Below are 19,241 nucleotides of genomic sequence, written 5' to 3' on the forward strand. Positions count from 1 at the left end.
TTGCAAAGAGCTTCCTAGGGTTAGAGGCAGATGCTTGGAATTTAGAGTGGTAGAAAGAGGCTTTAGCAGCAGAGAGAGAAGAGGAAAATGTAGAGAGGAGGGAGTGAAAGGATGTCAGGTCTGCAGGGAGGCGAGTTTTCCTCCATTTCCGCTCGGCTGCCCGGAGCCCTGTTCTGTGAGCTCGCAATGAGTCGTTGAGCCACGGAGCGGGAGGGGAGGACCGAGCCGGCCTGGAGGATAGGGGACATAGAGAGTCAAAGGATGCAGAAAAGGAGGAGAGGAGGGTTGAGGAGGCAGAATCAGGAGATAGGTTGGAGAAGGTTTGAGCAGAGGGAAGAGATGATAGGATGGAAGAGGAGAGAGTAGCGGGGGAGAGAGAGCGAAGGTTGGGACGGCGCGATACCATCCGAGTAGGGGCAGTGTGGGAAGTGTTGGATGAGAGCGAGAGGGAGAAGGATACAAGGTAGTGGTCGGAGACTTGGAGGGGAGTTGCAATGAGGTTAGTGGAAGAACAGCATCTAGTAAAGATGAGGTCGAGTGTATTTCCTGCCTTGTGAGTAGGGGGGGAAGGTGAGAGGGTGAGGTCAAAAGAGGAGAGGAGTGGAAAGAAGGAGGCAGAGAGGAATGAGTCAAAGGTAGACGTGGGGAGGTTAAAGTCGCCCAGAACTGTGAGAGGTGAGCCGTCCTCAGGAAAGGAGCTTATCAAGGCATCAAGCTCATTGATGAACTCTCCGAGGGAACCTGGAGGGCGATAAATGATAAGGATGTTAAGCTTGAAAGGGCTGGTAACTGTGACAGCATGGAATTCAAAGGAGGCGATAGACAGATGGGTAAGGGGAGAAAGAGAGAATGACCACTTGGGAGAGATGAGGATCCCGGTGCCACCACCCCGCTGACCAGAAGCTCTCGGGGTGTGCGAGAACACGTGGGCAGACGAAGAGAGAGCAGTAGGAGTAGCAGTGTTGTCTGTGGTGATCCATGTTTCCGTCAGTGCCAAGAAGTCGAGGGACTGGAGGGAGGCATAGGCTGAGATGAACTCTGCCTTGTTGGCCGCAGATCGGCAGTTCCAGAGGCTACCGGAGACCTGGAACTCCACGTGGGTCGTGCGCGCTGGGACCACCAGATTAGGGTGGCCGCGGCCACGCGGTGTGGAGCGTTTGTATGGTCTGTGCAGAGAGGAGAGAACAGGGATAGACAGACACATAGTTGACAGGCTACACAAGAGGCTACGCTAATGCAAAGGAGATTGGAATGACAAGTGGACTACACGTCTCGAGTGTTCAGAAAGTTAAGCTTACGTAGCAAGAATCTTATTGACTAAAATGATTAAAATGATACAGTACTGCTGAAGTAGGCTAGCTGGCAGAGGCTGCGTTGTTGACTATGTAGGCTAGCTGGCAGTGTCTGCGTTGTTGACACTACACTAATCAAGTCGTTCCGTTGAGTGTAATGGTTTCTACTGTGCTACTGTGCTGCTATTCGGGGCTAGCTGGCTAGCTAGCAGTGTTGATTTACGTTACGTTGCGTTAAAAGAACGACAATAGCTGGCTAGCTAACCTAGGAAATCGCTCAAGACTACACAATTATCTTTGATACAAAGACGGCTATGTAGCTAGCTATGTAGCTAGCTACGATCAAACAAATCAAGCCGTTGTACTGTAATGAAATGAAAAATGTGATACTACCTGTGGAGCGAAGCGAAATGCGACCGGATTTTTGAGTGCGGGAGTTACCCCAGCCAAGACAGACAGCTCTTTTTCTGGTGCTGTTTTTTGTTGTTGTGAAAGAACAGAAGAGAAAGGAAATGTCTCAATCTATGAGAGGAATTTGTTGCCAATTAGACTCACAGAAGGTTTGGGGGGGACATGTGAATGAGCTGAAGACAAATGTCATCTGTCAAAGTTCAAGATGTGGGAAGGAGTTCAAAGCAACTCACTGGACTTTGAAAGAATTTGAACAGCTTTACGGATTGCTTTGTGAATTTTTATTACATATATTTGTATAGACTTTGTGTTTTTGTCTCTCATTGTATGGATTTTTTTTTATCTGTATGAGGTTTTATGGAATCAAATGGAACAAACAGAAAATCCCCAACAATAGATAATTGTACAACATGCTCTGTGTGTTCATTACTGTTTGACCTCCATGTGTAATATTGTGTTGTAAATGTAGATGGCGGTCTAAATCCATTATAAAATACAACAAAAGGCCCAATTCAATCAAACCTGGAATTCCAGTATCACAGTTTTGCTCAATCGGGTATGAGCATTTTTCAATTTTCAAAACAGAGTCCACAAGACACAGAACTCTGTGGCCTTTTGCAAAACACGAAATACATTCATCAAAACTATATTATACTGTCAAAATTGCAAATACTTTCATCAAAGGAACATGACTGCCTGCAAAAATATTAACGCAACTACAGTATACTTATCTCGAGTCCAAGCAGACAAGACAAAAACTTAGTTTGTCTTTTAAAAATCCTAGTAAGTCAATATATTTTCTTTGCAGCCACTTCACACCAACAGCAAGGTAAAGAAGGTGCAACAGCGCCTCAGGAGGCTGAAGAAATCCGTCTTGGCTCCTAAGACCCCTACGACCTCAGATGCACCATCGAGAGCATCCTGTCCGGCTGTATTGCCGCAATGTATGGCAACTGCACCGTCCACAAGCTCAGGACTCTCCAGAGGGTAGTACTGTGTCGTGTCTCTGACTGATTAAGTTATATGACATGCTATTTTATCAAATCCATTACCTATAAAGGCACAGGGCGAGACCCAGATGCAGACACGGGAGGTAGATGGTTCGAGTCTCTGATATTTATTATAATCCAAGGGGCAGGCAAGAGAAAGGTCGTGGACAGGTAAAAGATCATAAACCAGGTCAGAGTCAAGGAGGTACAGCGTGGCAGGCAAGTTCAGAGTAAAGGCAGGCAAGGGTAAAAAACAGGAGGACTAGAAAAACAGAGAAGAATAAACAGGAGCATGGAAAAGCACGCTGGTTGAATTGACAAGACAAGACGAACTAGCAACAGACAAACAGGGAACACAGGAATAAGTACCAAGGGACTAATGGGGAAAGCAGGTGATACCTGGAGGTGTGTGTAGACAATCACAAACACAGGTGAAACAGATCAGGCTGTGACATTATCTAACGTTTAATTGATTACGTGATTGAATTAAACCATGCAATAATTAAACCATTAATAACCTGGGGCACCACGGAAGCATTCATTTATATAGAGCGGTTATCTCCCGAATCCACTCTTAAAGATCTGAAGATCTTTTATATCAATAGCAATCAATTATTAATCACCATCTCGACCGGTCTCATTCGGATTGTCATAAGTACTTTGTTATCTGCACAAACCCTAGCTCAGCAATACACAAATTGGCTTCATTATTTATTTACTAAATAATCACACAGAATGACATATATATATACACAGAATAGATCACACATGGATTACTTATCATGTCACGTAAAGCCCCTAGTGGGCTAACCTGATATGACGGTTGGTTACACAAAGGAAGAGGGTTGGGTTTGAATGAAAGAGCAGGAAGACTGAGGGACAAAGGAATTGAATCTCTATCGGACCTTGAGAAGCTATGCTATAGGAAATACAGAATCTTATGGATTCTAATAACCGCATATTCAGGAGAGGAAAATGCAAGATATATATATTTACTCTGAGCTGCGCTTCGATAGATGGGTCGAAGATGGAAGACTGGTTTACCCAGAAGAGAACGCCATTGTCCTTTGAAGAATCTTTCTGGTCGTGGTGTTGTAGAGCAGATATGTTAAAGTACCCTGTCGTTCTTCTGAGATTGTCTGTCCTTTCCTCGGCCACGTACGTTTACAGCTGCAGCTAATAACTCAATGTCTATTCCAGCGTGGTGATCTTCACCTCCACTTTGAAATTTGCCCTTTTAAATGTTAGGACAGCAGCCCTGACATTTCTGGAACTAAATGTTAATTTTGTTAGGTTGTAGTTGAAATTAGCGCTTTTAATGTAACGGTTGTCTTCCTCCTCATAGTAGGAAGGATCAGAGGACCAATGCACAGCATGGTAAGTGTTCATTATATTTATTATAATTCAGAACACTATGGAATAAACCAACAAAGAGACCGAAATGAAACCGAAACAGTTCTGTCTGGTGCAGACACAAAACAGAAAACAATCACCCACAACTCAAAGGTGAAACCAGGCTACCTAAGTATGGTTCTCAATCAGGGACAACGATTGACAGCTGCCTCTGATTGAGAACCATACCAGGCCAAACACAGAAATCCCAAATCATAGAAAAACAAACATAGACAACCCACCCAACTCACACTAAGGTCAGAACGTGACATTTAAACGTATGGACACCAGTCCTCACGTCATCGGGAACTGAGTTTGACTTCCATCAACTGGCTTTTGTACTGTGGGAGAGAAGGGCGTGTTTCATAGTTCTCAACCAATGTCTGTTCACTTGGGTGTGGCCACTGAGTGGGTTGATGTTTTACTATGAAACAATTCTCTTATTTAGGAGGAAAAAATTAAATTTCATCTTTTCACAAATAGTTCCATATTTAAACATTTAAATTGCACAACAATTCCATGTGAATCTGATAACCAGAATGTGTAGACTTTCCAAGATACAATTTGTCATCCTATCATCAGATATAATGTCCCAGACAACAACTGATCTGACATCATATTCTTTAAGTACACTTTCAACTGGTTGAGAAAGGAAAATATTGTTTCATTCCCCAACCTTTTGATGTTACCATACTCTCTCTATGTTAACAAAGGGCTTTCCAAGAGTCCATTCTGTAGAGTGGAGAGAAAAGGGGGAAAGGTATTTATGGGGGGTAAACCTCACCCAACAGGGCAACGTCATGACAGTCCCTCTTTTTTGTATATAGCCTTGTAATTGTTATTCTTATTGTGTTACTATTTATTATTACTTTTTATTTTAGCCTACTTGCTTTTAGCCTACTTACTTCTTCTTGAACTGCACTGTTGGTTAAGTGCTTGTAAGTAAGCATTTCACGGTAAAGTCTACACTTGTTGTATTTGACGCATGTGGCAAATAAAGTTTGATTTGATTTGATTTAGAATATTTACTAGTGTACCCAATGACACAGGCACTTATGTTACATTTTTCAAAAGCTTTAAAGGGGCAATCTGCATGTTTGAACTATAATAAAGCATTTCCCTGCCACTGATTTGGTAAACAGCTGAGGGATAGGGCTGGAAATGTAACCACTCTCAAACTCACAGACAGAGCTATCATACAAGGACTAACCATCCATATAAAAATGAACAAAAGTTTAACCAAGCTCATGGAAATCTATAAGTTATATTCTTCTAGAAAAACCACCTAATATGTATCACTAATTTAAAAGTCTTCAAATGGATGAAGAAACTGAAGATTGTCCCCTTTTAAGTCGCTCTGGATAAGAGCGTCTGCTAAATGACTTAAATGTAAATGTAAATGTTTTAAAACTGACAGTGATGATGTTCAAAGCAGTACAATTTACAGAATAAACCAACAGATCAACTACAATAACATTCTCAGTAACAGTTAGAGAAATATTTTTTTCTTGCTGTGACTGTGATATGTTGTTGTTTATCTACCCTAGACTATTAGTTGATCTGAATAAGAGTATATGCTACATGACCAAAATGTAAATGTAAAAAAACAAAACATGCAAAGCATGCTGGGTATTATTCTAATGAGACCCGCCCCCAAATAAGTAAACATTTGGTCGGTCCAGACCAGACCCAATCTGAAGGAGTCATAGATGTCTAGGCTGTTTCACAAGATTGAACAGCACAGTACAGTATGGCACAGTTCAGTACAGTAGAGCACAGTAAAATGTTATTCTGTAGAGTACAGTAGAGTACAATATGTTGAATCTGTTTGAAATTCACTGCTCACCTGAGGGACCTTACAGATAATTGTATGTGTTTGGTACAGAGATGGCGTAGTCATTCCAAAATCATATTTAACACTATTATCGCACACAGAGGGAGACCATGCAACTTATTATGTGACTTGTTAAACAAATGTTTACTCCTGAACTTATTTAGGCTTGCCATAACAAAGAGGTTGAATACTTATTGACTCAAGACATTTCAGCTTTTCAGTTTTAATTAATTTGTTTAAAAAAAATAATAATTTTATGAGGTATTGTGTGTAGGCCAGTGACAGAACATCTCAATTGAATCAATTATAAATTCCGGCTGTAACACAACAATATGTGGAAAAAGTAAAGGGGTGTGAATACTATCTGAATCCACAACACATATGTTTGTTCAACAACCGGTTATGGTAAATAATATCAAAGGCTGCACTGACATCTAAAATAATGTATTTCAACCAATCATAAGTAATTTGTCTCAGTGCAATACATGTTCATTGCCCTTCTCCATAAGCATGCTGAAAGTCTGTTGTTAATTAGTTTACAAAGAAATAGAATTGTATTTGCCCAAACAACATTTTTTCTAGTTTTGTAAGAGCTGGCAGCAAACAGATAGGTTGGCTGTTAGAACCATTAAAGGCTTCTTTACTAGAATGACTTTAGCTTCCCTCCAGGCCTGAGGACAGATACTTTTCTCTATGCTCAGATGAAAGATATGACAGATAGGAGTGGCTATAGAGTCAGATACCATCCTCAGTAGCATTTCATTTAAGTTGTCAATACCAAGAGGTTTGTCATTATTGATTGATTAAAATAATTGGCAACATCAAACGGTTTTGTGATGAATAGGTCATCTGATTCGATGAAAGATAGAGTGAAGTTTGTCTTTCTGCCCATAACTTCATTTAAAGTACTCCAAAGTGTTTTTCCCATCATTCTTTATATCATTGATCTTGGCATCATAATACAATTTCTTACTATTATTGTTGAGTTTAGTCACATCATTTCTCAATAGTTTGGTCTACACACATCATAGATCAAACTATTGGCCAGAATAAGACCAAAGAGGAACTCCGATTTAATTGATCAAATTAGAAAATATCACAAACACAAACAAGATCACTCTCCTTATAGTATTCCAGCCTCTAAGGTTTTCCTTTGTCTCTGGCTTTTGAAAACCAGTATAATATTCATTGTCACTACATACCAAATCCTTTGGCCACACATAATGGTTGAAGTCAAGATCAGCCTGTAGTTGGAAGCACCATCTTGTGGATATGTGTAGGTCAAACTACCATTCAATTATATGGTGCCTATAACTTTACAATTTATTTGGGTCTGGCATACTGTATAGCTAGATCTACATGACAGATGTAGTGGGGGAACATGGACTCTTTTCAACATTAGATCACTTTTGATGTGAATGTCTGACTAATTTTGGGGTGAACTGCCTGTCATTAAGTTTAATTGGAGGGACACTGATTCATCAGTAAATTAATCAATAAAGTGACTATTGAAGCTGATATTGAAATATCTGTTTGCCAGAAAAAAACCTCTAAGGGGACCGATGAGTTCAATTTACATAACCTATGCTTACGTAGTATGTGCGTAATAGGTCCCCTCCTGGACCTTCAGGCAATGTCTAGTTGGCACATTTCAGGAATCAATATCTGTGTGGTGGGAGGCTGCTTGTTCTGTGGCCGTATAAATACCCCTGGGAGTCTACAGGATTCAGAAAGCACAGTTGTGCAAAAGAATACAAGACTACAGCAGGAATACAGCATACGCGGTTGACTATTTTTTTACCACTAGGTGGCGACATATACTTACATTCTAACGTATATCATTCTGGTAAAGGAATTTTGGTTTAAAAATCATTTGAGACATTAATACATCACAAAAGTAACCTTATATATCTTATATTTAAGTTGAATAGTAATCAACCACATTACAAATAAAATGCAAGCTATTAGACAATGCTCTGCTTGTGCTACTGGGGCACTTCTACAAAGTCGGACGGACTTCCTTTTGCTCCGGACCAATATGACGGCGCTCAGAAGAAGCGTTGCTTGTCTCAATTTCTTCAGGTAAATAACTTTATAATAGCAACTGCATCATTGCACCCGAATGAATTATATTCGTATGAAAACAGCAACAGTTTCGTCTAAGATAAATATCGATTTGCATTAACTACTGTAGCTTGCTAATGTCAGCGCTGTTGTTTTCTTTCATTACCTTGCAGGAGCACAGCAGCGAGTGTCCTCAACAGTAGGAAGCCCTCGCGTCAGAGGCTTGTGCGTTTCACGGATGTTACCAGAACGAGCTTGGCCTCTTTGAGTGTTGGGAGTGGGCTGAGAGCTGTCCCCTTCATGCTGGTACAGGACCTTTTCTCTTTCTCTGTGCTGAACAACTTGAATAAGGCTGACATCATATACATGCATGAAACATAAAAATCCCCCCTTTCAGCTCTTGTGTTAAACTTTTCTGTTTCTCTCTATCCAGCAAGTGGAGAACCTGTCTCATGAATCCCTAAACCGAAGAGCATCCTCTATGGTTACAGACAGTGCAAACACGTACCTCTCCCAGACCACTCAGTCTCTCGAAGACTCCATCACACAATATGCCAAAGTAAGTACCTGAAGCAATCATAGTGGATTTTTGTTATCATTCATGCTAAATTGTACAGTGTGATAATTCTAGCCATTTGAAATATCAAATACTAATTTAACCAGTAAGCCAATGGCATCATGTTACCTAAATGACCCTTCATGTTTTTGACCATGTGTTTGTGTTGTCCTCAGGCTCTCCATACTCTCATCGCCCTCCAGAGGAGATATCTGGCTTCACTGGGAAAACTCTCCTCTGTTGAGCAGGATGCCATTTGGCAAGTGATCGTTGGTCAGCGTGTTGAGGTAGGTGAATGAAATGTGTAATCAAATACACCAAAATACACTGTTGTCTTGCAAAGTACTCTTTCAGAAAATATGAATATTTATATCCATTCATCTGGAAAAGCTGTCTTTAGGGTGTCTTGTTTATTTCCCCCAAAAAATTGATATACAATCTCACATAGTAAATGCTTTAGTCACTCCTGTTTGCCTTTCATCAAAGATGATCATTTATGTTCTAAAAGTAAATACGGTTTGAGCTCTATAAAACTCTCAAGAAAGTAATAAAATGTTCTGATGGGTTTCTCTCTCTCTCTGTCTGTTCTGGCAGGTTGGTGGCAGACTAGATGAATGCAACCGCTTTGAGTCAAACTGGATTAATGCTGTCAACCTGTGTGAAATGGCAGCTGAGGAAGCGTACAACACTGGTATGTGAAAAGGTTGTGTTAAAAATGTGTGCAACTGTTGTCTGTCAGTTTTTTGTTACTTGTCGTGTTTTTGTGTGGACCCCAGGAAGAATAGCTGCTGCTTTGGCAAAAGCTAATGGGATCCGAATAAACCAATACAACCTGTTTCACTAAAAAGAACTGAACCACAACCTTGAATTGCACAACAATGATACATACATACACAAGCTAGTGTTAGTGTAGTACCTGATGCTCCCTGCTTCCCATGACTTTCCTCAGTCAGCACTGTGATTCTCATACAGACATTAACCTGTCAGTGCCATAGTAAACCTGCTAGCTCTGAGAAAGGCCCCCATTGTTTGTTTTGTGCATCTCTGTTTCACTACTTTGTAGTTTGCTGTTTGTTCACCCTCTTTCAAGAGCTGTCAGTCTCACACTTTGGCGAATGTATGGATCAGTAGCTGTTAGTTAATAGGGCTTTGATGGTAAAGAACGAAAACTCCAGGTCACCATGTACTATATTTCCCATGATGCAGCACCATAGAGATGATGGACAGGGGTACCTGCTCAATGTCACCCAGTATTACCATGGATTGAAGGTTTCATCTTTGGCTCATTTTCTCTGTAATGGTGAAATGACTAAAATACCACCATTTTGTTTTTTTCCCCAGGAGCTGAGCATGCATCCGTCACAGCCAAGACCAATTTGCAGGTGGCCAAGGTTCAGGTGGAGGAGGTTCGGCAGATATCTGTGGATGCTGAGAGAAAGCTGGCTGAGACCCAGGCCGAGGATATCCAGAGGATGGCGGAGTATGCCTCTTTCATAGAGAGGGGTGGTGATGACGTGCATGAGGCGTACCTCAGAGAAGACTAAGAATAATCCTGAGAGTAAAACAAGTTTGAGTAGTTTATTGTGGTTTAGATCCTCAAGTCCACCATTTGGGAAGTTCAGGAGTTGTTTTATATTAAATTATGATAAACAAAAAACATGTAGAGAATTTAGTGGTGAATTGAATGACAAGTGATTATTTTTGTGGATGGAATGTCATGACTTTGTGACTTACATTTGATTCGATTAGTTTCATGCACTTACTATAATCCACTCTCTAACACACAAAAGTAATATTTATTTGAATACAGCTTTGAATGTCAACTTCAAGTCTTTAAACTGAAAATAATAATTGACAATCAGGGTGTCCTAAGTGAAATGTATGGACTATGGTCAACATAGCAGTACAGGTATGGTTGCATTTGTTTATTTGTATTTTATGATATGTAAATGAACTAACTTTATAATAAAAAAGTATATTTTTCATAGCTGTTTGGATTGTATTCTGTTTCTTTTGGGTAATAGGAAATTCTCCGAATTAATATACTTGTCATTATAGATTTGAATAGTTTGTGAAACAATTTAGCTGAAGAATAAAAAATACATTTGTCTAACTTTTAATGAGAAGGAAGTTTATATTTGTGTGCTATGGGGTTGATTGAGTCAGTGTGAGATCTGTAAAAATGTGGTCTTTGGCAGTAAGGATTTTTCTTCTTTACTGTTAATTGTGGGTGAGACTAGATGTCATAGTTGAACTGTGTCTGTGCCAACCTGGAGAGAGAAATATCACTGTGGTCCTCTTGGGGATATTCTGTTTACAAAAGTGGGCTGTTTGTCCCTCAACTCTGCATAAAACCAGTGACGCCAGTCTATTACGTCTTGAGACATTCATTGACCAATCTAAATGAGGTGCCAAATGTTTTCAGAGTTTCAAGTACTTTTTATGCCAAGAAGTTCATTTTATGTGTTGTAAAAGTTTTTTATATACACATCTAGTAGTTGATGACAATGTGCAGTTTTCTTCCTCACTAATCTCTCAGGTTTACTAAAAGAGAAAATCTAAATTTGTCTTAGAGGGGCAGATCCAAGTACCATGTCTTTGTTATTTATATCTGCCCTTTCACTCTATACTTTTTCTTTGCTAATAATCTGCAGACATTTCCTCCTCACAGCTTTGTCTATTTTGTTAACTCCTGTCATCACCCAATCCACCATGTCACCTAAACCAGAGGCTCTGACAACACAAAACAACATAAAGCTACGAGGTCAATGGGTTTAGAAAACAAGTTGATACTTGTATTGGCTTCTCTTTTAGGTCCGTTTGTTAAGTTGACATGTTAATTTAGTTAATATTACCTTGAAAATAAGGCAAACCGGTGATCATGTGTCTGGTCCTGTTTTTTTTGTTGTGAAAGAACAGAAGAGAAAGGAAATGTCTCAATCTATGAGAGGACTTTGTTGTCAATTAGACTCACAGAAGGTTTGGGGGGGACATGTGAATGAGCTGAAGACAAATGTCATCTGTCAAAGTTCAAGATGTGGGAAGGAGTTCAAAGCAAAACTCACTGGACTTTGAAAGAATTCTTCGGACTTCGTGAAACATTTGAACAGCTTTACGGATTGCTTTGTGAATTTTTATTACATATATTTGTATAGACTTTGTGTTTTTGTCTCTCATTGTATGGATTTTTTAATCTGTATGAGGTTTTATGGAATCAAATGGAACTGAAACAGAAAATCCCCAACAATAGATAATTGTACAACATGCTCTGTGTGTTCATTACTGTTTGACCTCCATGTGTAATATTGTGTTGTAAATGTAGATGGCGGTCTAAATCCATTATAAAATACAATGAAAGGCCCAATTCAATCAAACCTGGAATTCCAGTATCACAGTTTTGCTCAATCGGGTATGAGCATTTTTCAATTTTCAAAACAGAGTCCACAAGACACAGAACTCTGTGGCCTTTTGCAAAACACGAAATACATTCATCAAAACTATATTATACTGACAAAATTGCAAATACTTTCATCAAAGGAACATGACTGCCTGCAAAAATATTAACGCAACTACAGTATACTTATCTCGAGTCCAAGCAGACAAGACAGAAACTTAGTTTGTCTTTTAAAAATCCTAGTAAGTCAATATATTTTCTTTGCAGCCACTTCACACCAACAGCAAGGTAAAGAAGGTGCAACAGCGCCTCAGGAGGCTGAAGAAATCCGTCTTGGCTCCTAAGACCCCTACGACCTCAGATGCACCATCGAGAGCATCCTGTCCGGCTGTATTGCCGCAATGTATGGCAACTGCACCGTCCACAAGCTCAGGACACTCCAGAGGGTAGTACTGTGTCGTGTCTCTGACTGATTAAGTTATATGACATGCTATTTTATCAAATCCATTACCTATAAAGGCACAGGGCGAAACCCAGATACAGACACGGGAGGTAGATGGTTCGAGTCTCTGATATTTATTATAATCCAAGGGGCAGGCAAGAGAAAGGTCGTGGACAGGCAAAAGATCATAAACCAGGTCAGAGTCAAGGAAGGAGGTACAGCGTGGCAGGCAAGTTCAGAGTAAAGGCAGGCAAGGGTAAAAAACAGGAGGACTAGAAAAACAGAGAAGAATAAACAGGAGCATGGAAAAGCACGCTGGTTGAATTGACAAGACAAGACGAACTAGCAACAGACAAACAGGGAACACAGGAATAAGTACCAAGGGACTAATGGGGAAAGCAGGTGATACCTGGAGGTGTGTGTAGACAATCACAAACACAGGTGAAACAGATCAGGCTGTGACATTATCTAACGTTTAATTGATTACGTGATTGAATTAAACCATGCAATAATTAAACCATTAATAACCTGGGGCACCACGGAAGCATTCATTTATATAGAGCGGTTATCTCCCGAATCCACTCTTAAAGATCTGAAGATCTTTTATATCAATAGCAATCAATTATTAATCACCATCTCGACCGGTCTCATTCGGATTGTCATAAGTACTTTGTTATCTGCACAAACCCTAGCTCAGCAATACACAAATTGGCTTCATTATTTATTTACTAAATAATCACACAGAATGACATATATATACACAGAATAGATCACACATGGATTACTAATCATGTCACGTAAAGCCCCTAGTGGGCTAACCTGATATGACGGTTGGTTACACAAAGGAAGAGGGTTGGGTTTGAATGAAAGAGCGGGAAGACTGAGGGACAAAGGAATTGAATCTCTATCGGACCTTGAGAGGCTATGCTATAGGAAATACAGAATCTTATGGATTCTAATAACCGCATATTCTGGAGAGGAAAATGCAAGATATATATATTTACTCTGAGCTGCGCTTCGATAGATGGGTCGAAGATGGAAGACTGGTTTACCCAGAAGAGAACGCCATTGTCCTTTGAAGAATCTTTCTGGTCGTGGTGTTGTAGAGCAGATATGTTAAAGTGCCCTGTCGTTCTTCTGAGATTGTCTGTCCTTTCCTAGGCCACGTACGTTTACAGCTGCAGCTAATAACTCATTGTCTATTCCAGCGTGGTGATCTTCACCTCCACTTTGAAATTTGCCCTTTTAAACGTTAGGACAGCAGTCCTGACATTTCTGGAACTAAATGTTAATTTTGTTAGGTTGTAGTTGAAATTAGCGCTTTTAATGTAACGGTTGTCTTCCTCCTCGTAGTAGGAAGGATCGGAGGACCAATGCACAGCATGGTAAGTGTTCATGATATTTATTATAATTCAGAACACTATGGAATAAACCAACAAAGAAACCGAAACAGTTCTGTCTGGTGCAGACACAAAACAGAAAACAATCACCCACAACTCAAAGGTGAAACCAGGCTACCTAAGTATGGTTCTCAATCAGGGACAACGATTGACAGCTGCCTCTGATTGAGAACCATACCAGGCCAAACACAGAAATCCCAAATCATAGAAAAACAAACATAGACAACCCACCCAACTCACACTAAGGTCAGAACGTGACATTTAAACGTATGGACACCAGTCCTCACTTCATCGGGAACTGAGTTTGACTTCCGTCAACGGGCTTTGTACTGTGGGAGAGAAGGGCGTGTTTCATAGTTCTCAACCAATGTCTGTTCACTTGGGTGTGGCCACTGAGTGGGTTGATGTTTTACTATGAAACAATTCTCTTATTTAGGAGGCAAAAATTACATTTAATCTTTTCACAAATAGTTCCATATTTAAACATTTAAAATGTACAACAATTCCATGTGAATCTGAATGCAGAATGTGTAGACTTTCCAAGAAACAATTTGTCATCCTATCATCAGATATAATGTCCCAGACAACAACTGATCTGACATCATATTCTTTAAGTACCCTTTCAACTGGTTGAGAAAGGAAAATATTGTTTCATTCCCCAACCTTTTGATGTTACCATACTCTCTCTATGTTAACAAAGGGCTTTCCAAGAGTCCATTCTGTAGAGTGGAGAGAAAAGGGGGAAAGGTATTTATGGGGGGTCATAAACCTCACCCAACAGGGCAACGTCATGACAGTCCCTCTTTGTTGGTTTCAATCCTGCGATTATCCTGCAAGTTGCATACCAACATAAAAATGACAGTGGGTTGTCCTGGTTGTGGACCATCATTGTGGTCCCCCTCTGGTGGTTGACACGGGTAGGGTTTATGCGAATGAAGCAGGCCGCTCCAAGGATGGGCAGAGGGTGTCCAGTTACTGATCGCTGTTGCGGTCCCCCTGTGGTGGTCCACCTTGGTAGGTTTTCTGGAAGCTGCAAAGCATCACAGGAATGGACCTGTTGTCTGGTCATCCAGACTGAAAGATCTGGGCAGTAAACTTAGGCAGATGTTAACAACACACACATGCTCATGAAATATATAATTACATTTCCTCCCAAATGAGCGGCATTGTTGAACTAACTGATGGTTGAAAATGTTGAAAATTAATAAAAAAGCATAAACAAAAGATAAATACAAAATATAGTTATCACACCTTAATCATCTAATTGGACTGTATTCTATATATGTCCAAGGTCTTGGAAACATGGCTATTATGGCATGTCTCTAATGTCATGTCTAGGGCGTTCCTAATTTGCAGTGTTTTGCTTAGTGCACTATCCTAAGTTGATAACTACAGTACATGATAAGTCTACAGCTGTAGGGCATTCGTTTTGGGCAGTCTACAGGAATGACCTATGAACTTGGACATCTATAAGTACCTAGGTGTCTGGCTAGACTGTAAACTCTCCTTCCAGACTCATATCAAACATCTCCAATCGAAAATTAAATCAAGTCGGCTTTCTATTCCGCAACAAAGCCTCCTTCACTCACGCCGCCAAACTTACCCTAATAAAACTGACTATCCTACCGATCCTCGACTTAGGCGATGTCATCTACAAAATTGCTTCCAACACTCTACTCAGCAAACTGGATGCAGTTTATCACAGTGCCATCCGTTTTGTCACTAAAGCACCTTATACCACCCACCACTGCGACTTGTATGCTCTAGTCGGCTGGCCCTCGCTACATATTCGTCGCCAGACCCACTGGCTCCAGGTCATCTACAAGTCCATGCTAGGTAAAGCTCCGCCTTATCTCAGTTCACTGGTCACGATGGCAACACCCATCCGTAGCACGCGCTCCAGCAGGTGTATCTCACTGATCATCCCTAAAGCCAACACCTCATTTGGCCGCCTTTCGTTCCAGTTCTCTGCTGCCTGTGACTGGAACGAATTGCAAAAATCGCTGAAGTTGGAGACTTTTATCTCCCTCACCAACTTCAAACATCTGCTATCTGAGCAGCTAACCGATCGCTGCAGCTGTACATAGTCTATCGGTAAATAGCCCACCCATTTTTACCTACCTCATCCCCATACTGTTTTTATTTATTTACTTTTCTGCTCTTTTGCACACCAATATCTCTACCTGTACATGACCATCTGATCATTTATCACTCCGGTGTTAATCTGCAAAATTGTAATTATTCGCCTACCTCCTCATGCCTTTTGCACACAATGTATATAGACTCCCCCTTTTTTTCTACTGTGTTATTGACTTGTTAATTGTTTACTCCATGTGTAACTCTGTGTTGTCTGTTCACACTGCTATGCTTTATCTTGGCCAGGTCGCAGTTGCAAATGAGAACTTGTTCTCAACTAGCCTACCTGGTTAAATAAAGGTGAAATAAAAATGAAATAAATAAAAAACTTCTGGGGATAAATTGGTGAGTTTCGTGTCAAAGGCCTCAGGGTACATTTTCAATTTTACCCAGGCTGGCGTTTTGCTCGGCCCCTTAAGTGATGCTGGCATAAATCCTAATTGGATATTCAGTTGTACATGTGCGTTTAAGCTTACACAAAGGAAGAAAACCAAGTATCCTGGTTGACTACAACTTGTTCAGAATGAGTCTGACGTCTGACGTAATCAGGTAATCAGGTCAATGCCTGGAAGTCAGTCAGAATTGGTGTCGAGGGAGTCTGCGTCTTCACTGCGTCTTCCACTATTGTAGTGGCGATAGGTATGAAGAAGTCTATTTCATAGCTATGTTATCCACGGAGGAGCTAACCGCACGGCGGAAGTGCTCTCTAAGCACTGAACCAGTCGTAAGCGGTGTGATCATGGTTCATGACTTCTAATAACTTTCCTCCTGAATGGAGGGTTCTATTTATTAGATGCATGGCATGCGTGTTGACCATCAGAAGTTTGTTCTGGGGCCTCCTGGGTGGCGCAGTGGTTAATGGCATTGTACTGCAGCGCCAGCTGTGCCATCAGAGTCCCTGGGTTCGCGCCCAGGCTCTGACGTAACCGGCCGCGACCGGGAGGTCCGTGGGGTGACGCACAATTGGCCTAGCGTCGTCCGGGTTAGGGAGGGCTTGGTCGGTAGGGATGTCCTTGTCTCATCGTGCACCAGCGACTCCTGTGGCGGGCCAGGTGCAGTGCTCGCTAACCAAGGTTGCCAGGTGCACGGAGTACCCTCCGACACATTGGTGCGGCTGGCTTCCGGGTTGGATGCGCGCTGTGTTAAGAAGCAGTACGGCTGGTTGGGTTGTGTATCAGAGGACGCATGACTTTCAACCTTCGTCTCTCCCGAGCCGTACGGGAGTTGTAACGATGAGACAAGATAGTAGCTACTACAACAATTGGATACCACGAAATTGGGGAGAAAAAAGGGGTAAAATTCACCAAGAAAAAAATAATAAAAAAATAAAAAGAAGAGTGTTCTGGAGATTCCCTTACACGTGTTGCAATCTGAGTGACTACTAACTCCTCTGCCACTATTATCAATAGCAATTTGACTTGTGAGGTCTCTAATCCTCTTACTGATTGTTGTTGGACTGACTGTGGTATTGGTACTGGTACTCAAGGGGACCAGTTGTCCTACCAATTTATTATGAAATGATATCCTACAGGAACATATGATTAGAGCACTTTACTAGTTGCATTGTAGTGGCTACTACATATGGCAAGGAATGATTATTGTTGCCATTTGTTTTGGAGGTGGAAAAGTCCACCAGTTTCAACTGTTCTGCCTTATTATTATTCGACCATGCTGGCCATTTATGAACATTTGAACATCTTGGCCATGTTCTGTTATAATCTCCACCCGGCACAGCCAGAAGAGGACTGGCCACCCCACATAGCCTGGTTCCTCTCTAGGTTTCTTCCTAGGTTTTGGCCTTTCTAGGGAGTTTTTCCTAGCCACCGTGCTTCTACACCTGCATTGCTTGCTGTTTGGGGTTTTAGGCTGGGTTTCTGTACAGCACTTTGAGATATCAGCTGAGGTACGAAGGGCTATATAAATACATTTGATTTGATTTGTGGGTGATTGTTTTCTGTTGAGTGTTTGTATTCTGCACCAGACAGAACTGTTTTGGTTTCGTTCGTTCACTTTGCTGTTTTTGTTCAGTGTTCATTTACTTTATTAAAAATATGGACACTTACCACGCTGCGCATTGGTCATCCGATCCTTCCTACTACTCCTCGTCAGAGGAGGAAGAAGACCGTTACAGTTATCCTCACAAATAATCCTGATAGGTATCAGTCTGGTGTTTTCTGTAATGACCTCAGTGATCACTGTTTTACAGCCTGTGTTTGAAATGGCTGCTCAGTGAAAAGACCTGTCCTGATTTGTCTTAGACGCTTGCTAAAACATTTTTAATGATCAAGCCTTCCTTCATGAACTGGCCTCTGTAAAATGGTATAGAATAAGCTTGATCCCCTCTGTTGGAGATGCTTGGACCTTTCAAGAATTGCAGGCTCATGTCATGACGTTGGCCTGGGGGTAGGTTTATGACAGTCATAAATACCTCTTCCCCCTTTTTTTCCTCTCTCTACCCTACTGATGGGACATTAGAAAACCCCTTGGTTAACATAGACATTCTGGGAACATCAGAAGGTGGGGGGAAATTAACACACCCTTCTCGCTCCACTATATAAAGCCTTGACGACAATGTAACCTCCTGTTCCGAGGATGTGAGGACGACGGTCCGATGTCAGAATGGTTCAGATAATAACTACAGAACGAAGCCAACATCAGCGTGAGCTTTGGTTGCGAATGGTATGAACTTTGAACTCTTATTCACTACAGAAGTGATACCTCCTAGACGTTGAGTTAGCAACAGCAGCTGCAAACGAGGGTTAGGAAGGAACAGACAGAGTATCCCATCTATCACACAACGACGTTACTACAACGTATCCAATTGACCACCAGAGACATTCTTCAAAGGACTCGGTTTGGCAACACGACCTTCCATCTACCACCAACCTACCGAAGCGCAGCTCAGAGTAAATATTTATTGCATTTTCCTTTTCCAAATGGGCGGTAATTTAGAATGCATAAAATAATGTATTTACGATAGCACAGCTTCTTCCTTTGGTCCTCAGTCTTCCCGCTCTTTCACTCAAACCCAGCCCTTTTCTTTTGTGAAACCAGCTGTCATATCTGTTCCGCCCGCTAGGGACGTTTTCCTTCATGACGTAATTTGTAATCAAGGTATAATTCATTCTGTGTATATGTAATTATATGTGATTAGTTAGTTAGGTATTTAGTAAATAAATAATTAAACCCAATTTTGTATTGCTGATTCAACTTGTTAGCCAGGGTTCATGAAGATTACCAAGAATTTACAACTTTCAGATGAGAATAAATTAAGGTGACGATTAATATTGACTGCTATTGATGTAAAAATATTACTAGGTGTTACGAATCC

General features: G+C 41.0%; 1 protein-coding gene across 1 annotated transcript; it reads left to right on the forward strand.

Moving 5' to 3' along the window:
* Positions 1-7,662: 7,662 nt before the first annotated feature.
* Positions 7,663-10,523, forward strand: LOC115136771 (diablo IAP-binding mitochondrial protein-like). The gene is made up of 6 exons (XM_029672534.2): positions 7,663-8,000; positions 8,156-8,288; positions 8,416-8,541; positions 8,715-8,825; positions 9,133-9,229; positions 9,880-10,523. The coding sequence occupies exons 1-6, from the start codon at positions 7,873-7,875 to the stop codon at positions 10,080-10,082; spliced, it is 798 nt and encodes a 265-aa protein (XP_029528394.2). The 5' UTR covers positions 7,663-7,872; the 3' UTR covers positions 10,083-10,523.
* The last annotated feature ends 8,718 nt before the right edge of the window (positions 10,524-19,241 follow it).

This window comes from Oncorhynchus nerka, linkage group LG11 (assembly GCF_034236695.1).
Source record: "Oncorhynchus nerka isolate Pitt River linkage group LG11, Oner_Uvic_2.0, whole genome shotgun sequence".
Taxonomy (NCBI): Eukaryota; Metazoa; Chordata; class Actinopteri; order Salmoniformes; family Salmonidae; genus Oncorhynchus; species Oncorhynchus nerka.